The 13,373-nt window shown below is 43.9% G+C and overlaps 1 protein-coding gene across 30 annotated transcripts in view; it reads right to left on the reverse strand.

The window, feature by feature from the left end:
- MACF1 (microtubule-actin crosslinking factor 1) overlaps positions 1 to 13,373 on the reverse strand; it is a 340,530-nt gene that overhangs the window by 174,813 nt on the left and 152,344 nt on the right. For 6 of the 30 annotated variants that reach the window (XM_027537731.1, XM_027537729.1, XM_027537727.1 and 3 more), the window contains exon 1: positions 1,547 to 2,634. The exons of 8 other annotated variants lie outside the window; for them this stretch is intronic. In XM_027537731.1, the coding sequence (XP_027393532.1) occupies positions 1,547 to 2,530 (984 nt within the window). In that variant the 5' untranslated portion in view covers positions 2,531 to 2,634. Of the gene's footprint in view, positions 1 to 1,546; positions 2,637 to 13,373 lie in introns of those variants that run through there. 16 more of the 30 variants (XM_027537725.1, XM_027537732.1, XM_027537726.1 and 13 more) reach the window with 6 other exon arrangements.

A 13,373-nucleotide genomic window follows, 5' to 3' on the forward strand; every position in this document is an offset into this window, starting at 1 on the left:
ATGATGCCTCCACAACTTCAGGAATATCAAAAGAGTGATCCATTCAGCCACTGGTTCTGCCGCAATTACTCTACATCCGTTCTGTACCAAGGTAAAAGCTGACTTTGACGTTTCGTCTTATCCAATGAAACTCAGATACACCCCACCCCAGCAGCCTCACTGCCTCCCTCCCCACCTTAATACACATACACACACACATTTTTATATGAAAAGCCCAAGGATGCCCCTTGCCCAACCACGTAATAAATATTTTTCAATGACCATTTTTTCCTCCAACTGTTCTCCAACTGTTTCCTCCAACTGTCCAAACTCTATAATAATAAAGGGCACTGGAATGGGCCTATCCATGGGGGAAATTCATCACCCAAACAGGCATTTTAATCACAGGTCACCTTAAATTTGCATCTCTCCCCAGCGTCCTGCTGTTGGTGAGAAGCAGGGCAGCAGCAGGTGGGACCCTGTCTGCTCTGGAGGCACCTGGGCAGCTGACCACAGCCCAACATGGAAAATGCCCTGCTCCATCTTCTATCTCTGGCCCCTAAAGTTTTTTTCTTCTGCTGCAGAGACTGATATGCCAACAAAAGTTCTTCAGCCACTGATGATTATAACTTCAGCCACCTACACGTTCACCTCATATGTGCCAGACCAAACCCTGTACCACCTGGAGTTTTCCCTCCTCTCTGTGTTCAGAGCTCTTAAATTCTCACCTGCTCCTTGACTCCTAAAAACATTCACAGCACCCACCACCTATCACTACCACCACCTCCACTTATGTTTGAATACGTATCTCACAAACAAAAACATGTTAGGGACATAAACAAGTCTGATCTGAAAACAGACTGTTTCTAGCCTTGAACCTTCAGACTGCTCTAACCCTCTCTACCTGGCCCCTCAAGCTCTGGACTAATCTCCAGATAAATCTATGTCCCTCTCCTCCAGTGCTGGAATTAGGAACCAGTGGAGGACTAGCCGCTCCACCTTGGGAATGGGTGTTGTCATTAGCAGCGTCCCCTCGGGGGAAAGATTACATCAGCTCTAGGAAGGACATCATTCTCCAGGGAGAAGAGCAGTCACACTCACACCGAAGACAGGGCCTCCCCCTGACCCCTTCCACCTCACTTCAAAGAGTCAGCCAGCCTCCCCGTCACCTCGCTGTACACTACAACTTCCTACAGCAGGGAAGCTGATAAAACAGACCTGCTGAGAGTGAAGTATTACCTAGCCCTGCACCTTGAGAGATAACCCCACCAGATAGCTGGAGCAATTATGCGGCATGATTACCCAGAGTCAGGGAGTCCCCAGAGACAAGAAGCTGGTTTCAAGCATCAAGGGGCAGACCTGAAATAGATTCTGCTTGCCGAGCGTAGCAGTGGCTAACTCCCGGTATCCGACTGACAGGTAAAGTGTAAGAAGCAGCATCGCGCTCCTCACTGCTCGCCGCGCTCCACTTCTGTAAGTTTGAGGCCAGTAATGCAAACCGCCGCTTGACTATCCCTTAAGCATGCCCACCCGTCAACTCTAGACCCCATGAGGGGGCGTGGCTTGCCTCCAAAGAAAGGGTGCCATCCTCTTCTGAGAAGGACGTGGAGCTCTTTTCAGGCTCCGGGTCTTTAGGCTGGATTCCACGTAAGTGGGGCCCATCGCTGCCATAGCCGGAGGAGGATGGCAAGATGCTCAGAGTCAGGCCGCTGATGGATATGTCACTCTGAGAAGTAGGCAGTCTGGGCACCTGGGGGGGCACTCGACCCGCACGGGCAGGCTCTGTGCGGCTCTGGCCTCTCGGCTGGTCTGGCAGTGATGAAGGAGCGGAATGTTCCACAGTCCAGGGACCTGTCTGAGGGGCACTTAAGATGCCCTTGGTTCCTCCGCCAACACTCCAGCCGGCAGAAAGACTGTCTGTGTCGGCGGGGTGGTCTGTCCTGGGGGAAGCGCTGCTCCTGATTCCTAGCGGAGCAGCTCCTTTCTCCACTGCAGTCCCCCTGTGCAAAGGCAGCAGCACGGCCCTGCTGCTGCAGGAGGCTGTCCTCGGAAATTCCACCAGTTGGCTCACTGACTTCTCGCAGTTCCTTTCTGCCGGGTTATCGAGCAGGTGAGCGATGACAGTAGTCCCCTCTTCCAGGGAATCCCAGACCCCTCCGGCAACTGATGACTCATTCTCCAACAAAAGCTGAGCGGTCTGGATCTCCCCCTGGAACCTCTCCTTCACCTGAACGATCATGCCCTGGGCTCCCACCCCTGAGCTGGGGGCCAAGTCCCTGGGCAGCAACACGTTCGGGGGTGGTGGTGGCTCGGCCCCTCCCACTCCTTCCCCCTTCTGGAGACTCACTGTTAACTTCGTCAGGGTTCCGGTCTCTTCGAGGGCTCCAGTTCCCTGCAAGGGTTCTTCCTCACGGGATGCTGCTGGAGTAGGGGTTTTCTTCCCCTTCCACTTCCTTTTGAACCGAACCCTTTTCTTAGGAGATATGGGAGCCTTCTCGGGAACAGCTATTGAATCTTTCGGCTCCTTAACGCAGCCCAGCGAATTTCCCATTGCTTTCCTCTCCTAATCTCTGCAAAAACGCAGCTAAGCCAGTCCTGGGATCCCAGAGAAATCCCAACCTCGGCTTCATCAGATTAGATGTACATTTAAAAACATGCACTACGCCGGCAACCCCTCCAATTCTTCCTCCCTCCCTCCCCGCCTCTCTCTCTGTCTCTTCCAGCCGCTGCCGATTCAGACAGCCATCTTACAGGCTCAGAGCTGCAACAAGACAAATTCAAAGCATCTCACTGCAGTTCAGAAATCACTTGACCTAAAAGCAGACAGAAACCGGATTGGCTACAGCTTCCTCTCTCCAAATATGAGGTAATTGGAGCACGGCCCTCAGAAACACAAACAGAAAGCAAAAAGGAGCTAGAAACCAGGGGAGGAGAGGAATTAGGGAGGGCGGGAAGGAGGGAGGGAATGTAAGAGTAAATGGAAAAGGGAGGGGGAAAGAAGAGAAGCCCTGGGAGAAGGTAACGTGAAGGAAGGAGGAGGAGAAAGGGGGAAAGCGAACCAGCTGCTGGTACCAACCAGGAAGGGAAGGGCCGAGAGGAACCAGGGCTGGGAAGAACCAGGGCCGAGGACTATGGCCCCCAAACTGTGAAGGGAGCTAGATTTCAACAGCTGCACTGACATGTCCAAAAGCAAATATCTAACAGAATTAACATATTCTCAAATTTTTCAGGTCAAGAAACAATAAAATGATTACCTGGAAACCAGAGCCTAATCTTCATGGTTACAAAAAGAAACACACGCTTTAAAGATCTAGACTTTTGCAGCATTTCTTTCCCTTCTTTTCAGAGAGAAAGAAATTTTGACAGACATCTGTTAATTCTGCTGGCCGATGACACACAGAGGGAACAATCGGAAATCAGTTTTGAGTACAGTATTAAAGATGTTGGGTAAAAAGGATACCACTTACAAACACAACAGAGAAGCAGTGTTTCTGCTGATCAATACTTGACATGACCGTTCAACAGTGATTACTGCTGCTGCGGACAGCTAATGCAGTTTTTAGCATTTTGTCATGTACCACGCCCTGTGCTAAGCCATGGATTACCTCATTCAATTCCCACAGTAACCAAATGAAGTCAAAACTATCATTTTACACTTTATAGGTACAGAAACTAAGGCTCAAAGAAAATGGATTTATTTACACAGGGCTACAGTCAGAACATGGACGCCTGTTGAAGACTTTGAACTTGAACCCCGAGTTACATTGTTTTCTACTTGCAGCGGGGATGCAAGTCTGTATCCAGTTAAGTAAAACAGTTAGATACTCCACTGTTTTGAATTGGCAACTAGACTCACAAAAACCAAGAACTCAAATGAAAAGATAACTCTTGCTATTTGGGAGTGAGAGAGGAAGTTGCTAAAATGAGGCCCAGATGGTTTTTACTCAAATTGCAGCAGGGCAGGAAGTCTGAATTAAAGGCCTGAAAAGTTGGATTCAAAAACTACCCTGTTGTGCCAGTGGGCTTTGCCCGCCTCTTTTTTTTTTTTTTTTTTTTTAAGTATACATGTGACAGATGAGATAACAGCACAGTCCAAAGGGCTCCAAATGGAGTGAAAGGATAGAGGCTACACGTGTTTTCTCCCAGTTGAAGTTATTTATTCTATACCAGTAGGATCCAGACCATTCTGCAGAGAGAAATAGCTGGCCTGGCTCTAAGTAAGCCTACCCACCTCTCCTGGAGACCTGAAAAATGCCCATCACGAAGGAAAGCATGAGAAGCCCTGAAGTCACAGCTCCTACACTGTGCTTGACACCGGATTCATGCCAGAGTGCCTGACCTCTGCGGGAGGTATTCTTTCTCCCTTCTCCCCTAGGCCTTTCCCAAGGCTGACTGCGAATCATCTATGACCATGATAAACCACAGCAAGAAATAGGACCAGTAGGTTAGCAGGGGAGAAAAACTCAGTCAGACTCCAGGAAATCACCTAATCAGCAAAAACTCTGACATAACAATATAACCCTCCAGGCAGGCACCAGACCTTCACTCCTCCAATGAAGAGTGCTGGAACTAAGGGACTTCACAGATGCACACCCCAAGGCCCAAGCTTAAATTTTGTTCCTGTTCAGTACAGTTCAGTCACTCAGTCAGGTCCAACTCTGCGACACCATGGCCTGCAGCACGCCAGGCCTCCCTATCCATCACTAACTCCAGGAGTATACTCAAACTCATGTCCATTAAGGCAGCGATGCCATCCAACCACCTCTTACTCTGTCGTCCCTTTCTCCTCCTGCCCTCAATCTTTGCCAGCATGAGGGTCTTTTCAAATGAGTCAGTTCTTCGCATCAGGTGGCCAAAGTATTGGAGTTTCAGCTTCATCATCAGTCCTTCCAATGAATATTCAGGTCTGATTTCCATTAGGATGGACTGGTTGGATCTCCTTGCAGTCCAAGGGACTCTCAAAGTCTTCCCACACCACAGTACAAAAGCATCAATTCTCCGGTGCTCAGCTTTCTTTATAGTCCAACTCTCACATCCACATATGACTACTGGAAAAATCATAGCCTTGACTAGACGGACCTTTGTTGGTAAAGTCTCTGCCTTTTAATATGCTGTTTAGGCTGGTCATAGCTTTTCTTCCAAGGAGTAAGCGTCTTCTAATTTCATGGCTTCAGTCACCATCTGCAGTGATTTAGGAGCCCGAAACAATAAAGTCTGTCACTGTTTCCAGTGTTTCCTCATCTATTTGCCAGGAAGCGATGGGACCAGATGCCATGATCTTAGTTTTCTGAATGTTAAGTTTTAAGCCAATGGCATCACTGACTCGATGGACGTGAGTCTGAGTGAACTCCGGGAGTTGGTGATGGACAGGGAGGCCTGGCGTGCTGCGATTCATGGGGTTGCAAAGAGTCGGACACAACTGAGCAACTGAACTGAACTGAAGCCAACTTTTTCACTCTCCTCTTTTACTTTCATCAACAGGCTCTTTAGTTCTTCTTTGCTTTCCACCATAAGTGTGGTGGCATCTGCATATCTGAGGTTACTGATATTTCTCCCAGCAACCTTGAATGCAGCTTGTGCTTCATCCAGTCCAGTACTTCTCATGATGTACTCTGCATAGAAGTTAAATAACCAGGGTGACAATATACAGCCTTGACGTACTCCTTTCCCTATTTGGAACCAGTCTGTTGTTCCATGTCCAGTTCTAACTGTTGCTTCTAGACCTGCAGACAGATTTCTCAGGAGGCAGGTCAGGTAGTCTGGTATTCCCATCTCTTTAAGAATTTTCCAGTTTCTTGTGATCCACACAGTCAAAGGCTTTGGCACAGTCAATAAAACAGAAGTAGATGTTTTTCTGGAATTCCCTCTCTTCTTCGACGATCCAACGGATGTTGGCAATTTGATCTCTGGTTGTTCTGCCTTTTCTAAATCCAGCTTGAACATCTGGAAGTTCACGGTTCATATACTGTTGAAGCCTGGCTTGGAGAATTTTGACCATTACTTTGCTAGCGTGTGAGATGAATGCAATTGTGCGGTAATTTGAGCATTTATTGGCGTTTCATTTCATTAGATTGGAATGAAAACTGACCTTTTCCAGTCCTGTGGCCACTGCTGAGTTTTCCAAATTTGCTGGCATATTGAGTGCAGTACTTTCACAACATCGTCTTTCAGGATTTGAAATAGCTCAACTGGAATTCCATCACCTCCACTACCTTTATTCATAGTGATGCTTCCTAAGGCCCACTTGACTTCACATTCCAGGATGTCTGGCTCTATGTGAGTGATCACACCATCGTGATTATCTGGGTCGTGAAGATCTTTTTTGTATATCTCTTCTGTGTATTCTTCCTACCTCTTTTTAATATCTTCTGCTTCTGTTAGGTTCGTACCATTTCTGTCCTTTATTGAGCCCATCTTTGCATGAAATGTTCCCTTGGTATCTCTAATTTTCTTGAAGAGATCTCTAGTCTTTCCCATTCTATTGTTTTCCTCTATTTCTTTGTACTGATCACTGAGGAAGGCTTTCTTATCTCTCCTTGCTATTCTTTAGAACTCTGCATTCAAATGGGTATATGTTTCCTTTTCTCCTTTGCCTTTCACTTCTCTTCTTTTCACAGCCATTTGTAAGGCCTCCTCAGACAACCATTTTACCTTTTTACATTTCTTTTTCTTGGGGATGGTCTTGATCCCTGTCTCCTGTACAGTGTCACGAACCTCCATCCACGGTTCTTCAGGCACTCTATCAGATCTAATCCCTTGAATCTATTTGTCACTCTCACTGTATAATGGTAAGGGATGTGATTTAGGTCACACCTGAATGGTCTAGTGGTTTTCCCTACTTTCTGCAACTTAAGTCTGAATTTGGCAATAAGGAGTTCATGATCTGAGCCACAGTCAGCTCCCAGTTGTGTTTTTGCTGACTGTATAGAGCTTCTCCATCTTTGGCTGCAAAGAACATAATCAGTCTGATTTTGGTATTGACCATCTGGTGATGTCCATGTGTAGTCTTCTCTTGTGTTATTAGAAGAGGGTATTTGCTATGACCAGTGGGTTCCCTTGGCAAAACTCTATTAGCCTTTGCCCTGCCTCATTCTGTACTCCAAGGCCAAATTTGCCTGTTATTCCAGGTATTTCTTGACTTCCACTTTTGCATTCCAGTCCCCTATAATGAAAAGGACATCTTTTGGGGGTGTTAGTTCTAGAAGGTCTTGTAGGTCTTCATAGAACCATTCAACTTCAGCTTCTTCAGCATTACTGGTCGGTGCATAGACTTGGATTATTGTGATATTGGATGGTTTGCCTTGGAAACAAACAGAGATCATTCTGTCGTTTTTGAGATTGCATCCAAATACTGCATTTCGGACTCATTTGTTGACTATGATAGCTACTTCATTTCTTCTAAGGGATTCTTGCCCACAGTAGTAGATATAATGGTCATCTGAGTTGAATTCACCCATTCAAGTCCATTTTAGTTCGCTGATTCCTAAATCGTCAATGTTCACTCTTGCCATCTCCTGTTTGACTACTTTCAATTTGCCTTGATTCATGGACCTGACATTCCAGGTTCCTATGCAATATTGCTCTTTATAGCATCGGACTTTGCTTCCATCACCAGTCACATCCACAACTGGGTGTTGTTTTTGCTTTGGCTCCGTCTCTTCATTCCTTCTGGTTATTTCTCCACTGATCTGCAGTAGCATATTGGGCACCTACCACCCTGGGGAGTTAATCTTTCAGTGTCCTATCTTTTTGCCTTTTCATACTGTTCAGGGGTTCTCAAGGCAAGAATACTGAAGTGATTTGCCATTCCCTTCTCCAGGGGACCACATTTTGTCAGAACTCTCCACCATGACCTGTCCGTCTTGGTTGGCCCTACACGGCATTGCGCATAGTTTCATTGAGTTAGGCAAGGCTGTGGTCCATGTGATCAGAATGGTCAGTTTTCTGTGATTGTGGTTTTCATTCTGTCTGTCCTCTGATGGAGAAGGATAAGAGGCTTATGGAAGCTTCCTGATGGAAGAGACTGACTGAGGGGGAAACTGGGCCTTGTTCTGAATAGTCTTGTTCTTCTGGGTCTTGTTCCATTCCTGAAATAAAAGCAAACCCAATTCCTAAACACACTCAACTTGGGGCAAGAAATGGCCTCTGGCTGTGACTGCTACTGCAGGTTAAGTCGAACAGATGACTTCTAGGAGCCTTTTCCTCCTTGAACTTCTGAACATGTTGGACAAATCAGGCTTTCATTTCCTTCTACTCCAGAGGAAAATTGGTCTAGGAAAGGAGCGGAGAGTTCAGCAAGGTAGTGGTAAGTCGCTTCAGTCGTGTCCGACTCTTTGTGACCCCATGGACTGTAGCCTGCCAGGTTCCTCTGTCCATGGGGTTCTCCAGGCATGAATACTGGAGTGGGTTGCCATTTCCTTCTCTAGGGGATGTTCCCAACCCAGGGATCAAACCAGCATCTCTTACCTCTCTTGCATTAGCAGGCAGGTTTAGTAGCTAAGTAACTGGCTAAGTGATTCAGTCTCCTTACGGGTAAAAGGTGGACACTACTACCCACTTAATGGGGTTAAGAGAGGGTTCATGGGATGCTGTCTATAAAGTGCGTGGCTCCATGCCTGGCCTATAGTCAATCCCTGTTCTCCCCATTTATTACTGAAGCTCAGAGGTATGAGGCACCCCACCACCGCCTGGGCCCTGATAGGCTCTTTTTCTTGATGAGGCTCTGAGGAAAATAGCTGTGTTCCAAGGTCCAAAGTTCAGGTGCTTGCTTTTCTCCACATGGCCTCTGCCTCCCCTTTTGCCCCGAGTAAGTTATCTCTGAGCACAAGGACAGCCCCCTGGACCATCCTCTCATCAAACCTGAGCTCTTAGCACACGCACGGCTGCCTTCGGGGAAAGCAGGCTTCTGATGTCCTGCTGTTTTTCACGTCTTCTCCTATGGCTTTTACTAGATAACTGTTTACTGCCCACAGGTCTCCTATAGAGACAGGGGGCATGAAAGACTCCAGAGCTCATTCATTCATTCCACAAATAAGAAAAAATGTCTCATCTATATGCCAAGCACTAAGTGTCATAAAGAATAAAAAAATGTAAACCCTGAATCTGCCTGGCTAAGACCACTCTTGACCTGACCTCCCAGACTTTTAAAATTTCCAAGTGCTAAACATACACTAGTATTTAATAAACACTTGAAAGCTGGAAAGCTAATTTTGTCAGATTCTGATTTTTCAAGAACTTATCTTCTAGGAAAACCATAAATCCTAACAGGTACTGTAAAACAGGCTTGGACAAAACCAAGAGATAAGAAATTCTACTATTAGTATCTGCATATGTAACCTCAAAGAGTCAGTTGATCTCTGTGTTTCAGCTTCCTCCTTGGAACAATGGGCACAGGAAAACAGACATCATAGTCTAGCCATCTGGTCTACCTACCCCACAGGTTTGAGAAGTATCCATTCATTTAATGAGCATTTATTGAATGCCTACTCTAATCAAGGCAAAGAAGAAAACAAGAGATGAAATCCCTCCATATTTAAGCTTGTGTCCTAGGGCAGGGATCCAGAAAACAACCAACCACATTAGACAGCAGTAGGTGTCACACAGCCCTGTGAGTCACAGCGGGCTTCTGAGAGTTACTGGCAAAACAAGAAGTGTACAGAAAAAGTATACAACAGGTATCTAGCCACAAAACTCACTTTCCCATATGCATAAGGACAGATGTTTACTGCAGCAATGAATGTCTCCTTCATACAAATACATAATTTACTGCAAATAATAATAGCTGTGTTACACAGCTGCAGGGGCCTTCACTCAAATAATAGACAATGTAAACTAGTTAAAATAAGCAAATCAGGTCCTCCTTTATCAACACGGATAGACCCCAAAAACATGGTTAAAAAAAAAAAACAGAAAACAGGATATATAGAAGATACGATGTGTCTGATATTAAAAAAAAAAAAAAAAAAAAGGCATTCATCTGTCATAAAAGTACAAAAGCATATACAAGAATGATACACTTCAACTTCAGGACAGTATTTACCTGGGGGATGAAGGAACAAGAAAATTTCTGTATCTGAAATGTTCTTTTTTTAAAAAGAAAGGAAAAAAATCTGAAGCAAATATAAACTATTAATATCTGTTTAATTCTGAAGGTGACTATACACATAAAGATCTGTTATATACTTTTCTGTACTTCTCTGGGTAATTAAAATTTTCATTAATTAAAAACTCAAATTAAAAATTTTTTAAACGTCAACCATTTATTTCCCATTTAGTGTGTATCTTTTTAGTAGGTGTTAAAATGTAAATCATTAATCTCTAAAAAGTTACCAGTCCCATCAGCAGTAGCAAATTTCTACTCTGGAATCAGCCTCTCCTTCAATTGCATACTCCCTCGAAATGACAACCAGCACCTATGTATCTCCATCATTAATCTATTTCATTAACACCAATAACAGAGATTGGCTATAATGACTATTTTTTCTTGTCGTTCAGTCACGTCTGACTTTTTGCAACCCCAAGGACTGCAGTATGCCAGGCTTCCCTGTCCTTCACTATAACCGGGAGTTTGCTCAAACTCATGTTCATCGGGTCAGTGATGCCATCCAACCATCTCATTCTCTGTCATCCCCTTCTCCTCGTGCCCTTAATCTTTCCCAGCATCAGGGTCTCTTCCAATGAGTTAGCTCTTTGCATCAGGTGGCCAAAATATTGGCGCTTTAGCTTCAGTACCAGTCCTTCCAATGAATATTCAGGCTTGATTTCCTTTAAGATTGACTGATTTGCTCTCCTTGCTGTCTAAGGGACTCTCAAGAGTCTTCTCCAGCACCGCAGTTCGAAAGCATCAATTCTTCAGTGTTCAGGTTTCTTTATAGTCCACCTCTCACATCCATACATGACTACTGGAAAAACCACAGCTTTGATTATATGGGCCTTTGTTGGCAAAGCGATGTCTCTGCTTTTCTTCCAAGGAGCAAGCGTCTTTCAATTTCATGGTTGCAGTCATCGTCTACAGTGATTTTGGAGCCCAAGAAAATAAAGTCTGTCACTGTTCCCATTTTTCCCCCATCTGTTTGCCCGTAAGTGATGGGATAGGATGCCATGATCTAGTTTTTTGAATGACTATTTTACTGATCCCCTAACATTTGATAGTTCTCTGCGTTTCTATTTGGCTTTATATACCACACACTCTTGATGAGAACAGCTAGCACAGAACAGTTAGCTCAACAATTAAAGACTAGAAAATCACAATGATAGATAACTAGCAAGAGACACATCACTTCCTATCTACAGCAAGACCTCTACATGGAGGTTCTATATGGTCCTTTATCAGTTAACCAAAAGCTTTGTAAGCAGGGAATCTTTCCCCACACTTCTAAACACTTAGCTAATTGATAGGCAAATGCCAAGCCTTCAAGAACAGCAAAGAAAAGTAATTAGTTGCATCTGGGAAAATACTCTGGCAGCATAACTTCTCTCCATAAGAAGACAAAATTCAGCTATGCTGAAATAGTGAACAGAGAAAAGCAGGTAGCCAGTATGCGTCAGCAGACAGACTAGGGCAAACCTGTTTATATCTTTCAGTAAAATCAGTAACAGCAGAGTACAGCAGGTTAGGTCAAAAGTCCATAAAGTTATAAGTTTCACTAATAATTATAATAGGCTACTACCAATAATTGCTGCCAGTTATTGAGTACAGGCTGTGTTCCATCGTCCTTTCCCATACCTTCCTGATTCTTTAAACCTCTATCAAGTTAATTCACGGTACACTCCTTTGAATTATGCAGTCAAACTGGAGAGATTCTGTACCTAGTTTAATTTTGAATCTCCCACAGACTCTACCTAAGACCTTGCTCATAGCTGGACCTCAGTAAATGTTTATGGAATTCAGTTAAAAAATATATTTTCCTGAAAACTAAAACCACAAGGCGATACAGTTCACACTCTCTGTGATGGCTATCACCAAAAGACAGACAATGATAATGACAAGGACGTGGAGAAACAGGAGGCCACACAATTGTGCTAGTGGGAATGTAAAATGGAGCAGCCACTTTGGAAGACAGTCTGGCAGTTTCTTAAAAAGTTATACATAAACCTACCACGTGTGAGTGTGAGTGTGAAGTCACTCAGTCGTGTCCGACTCTTTGTGACCCCATGGACTGTAGCCCACCAGGCTCCTCTGTCCATGGAATTTTTTAGGCAAGAGCACTGGAGTGGGTTGCCATTTCCTTCTCCAGGGGATCTTCCCAACCCAGGGATTGAACCTGGGTCTCATACAACCCAGCAATTCCACCCATAGGTATATACCCAAAAAAAGTGAAGCCATACATCCACACAAACATTCGTATCAACGTTATTTATAACGGCTAAAAGTGAAAACAACCCAAACGGCCATCAACTGCTGAACAGATAAACAAAATATATGGCAAACCCACAGAACAGAACCCTCCTCTGCAACAAAGGAACACGGTACTGACACACGCTACAGCGCGGAGGAACCCGAGAGCAGCGCGCTAAGCGAAGGAGCGGGACACAACAAAGCACATATTAGACTCTTCTATTTAAATGAAACGTCTGGAATAAGCAAGTCTATAGAAACAGAGAATAGATAGATTCATGCTGCCTGAGGCAGCAGATGGGAATGGAATAACCATAAATGGCCAGGAAGGACCTTTGTGGGATGATGAAAATGTTCTCAAATTGGATTATGGTGATGGTTGTACAACTCATAAAAATCATTGAATTATACAATGAAAATGGGTCAATTTTATGGTACGTAAATTCCACCTCAGTAAAGTTGTTTTTAAAAAAGAATCTACTTTTTAAAATAAACAACCGATAGAATAACCAAAGATGCTTTAAAACAGCTGGAAAGAGAAGAAACAGGATGGAGGGGGCAGAAACGAAACGCTGAACACACCTTGCATTCACTTTTCGAAATTTCCCATTGTAACAATGTATATGATCTATATAATGCAAAATAAAATTGAAAGGGAGAAAAGCAATCGCTAAAAACTGAAAAAATATAAAATACAAATGGACCTGTGTATCAGATTGATGGCTTAACAACACAGAGAGAGGTTATTTCAAATGGCTTTAACATAAAATTATTTCTATGTCCTTAGGGGATTTACACTAAAGAAATCACAAACTTTTCAGTAATTGTGTTGTTAATAATAACACTATCATTGTTATTTTTATTCAAATATATAAATTTATGCATACATGATTTTGTATATGCACTATAATATATACATGATTTTCTATATACTTGCATCCATGTTGTTTGCATGTGTGTATATGGAAAAGGGAATAAGTAATATATTGCTTTGTTTGGATCAAGATTTTTAGCATAAGAAAAAAAAGAATACAAAGTCAAAGAGGTTGAATAAAAC

The sequence above is a fragment of the Bos indicus x Bos taurus genome, chromosome 3 (genome assembly GCF_003369695.1).
Source record: "Bos indicus x Bos taurus breed Angus x Brahman F1 hybrid chromosome 3, Bos_hybrid_MaternalHap_v2.0, whole genome shotgun sequence".
NCBI lineage: Eukaryota > Metazoa > Chordata > Mammalia > Artiodactyla > Bovidae > Bos > Bos indicus x Bos taurus.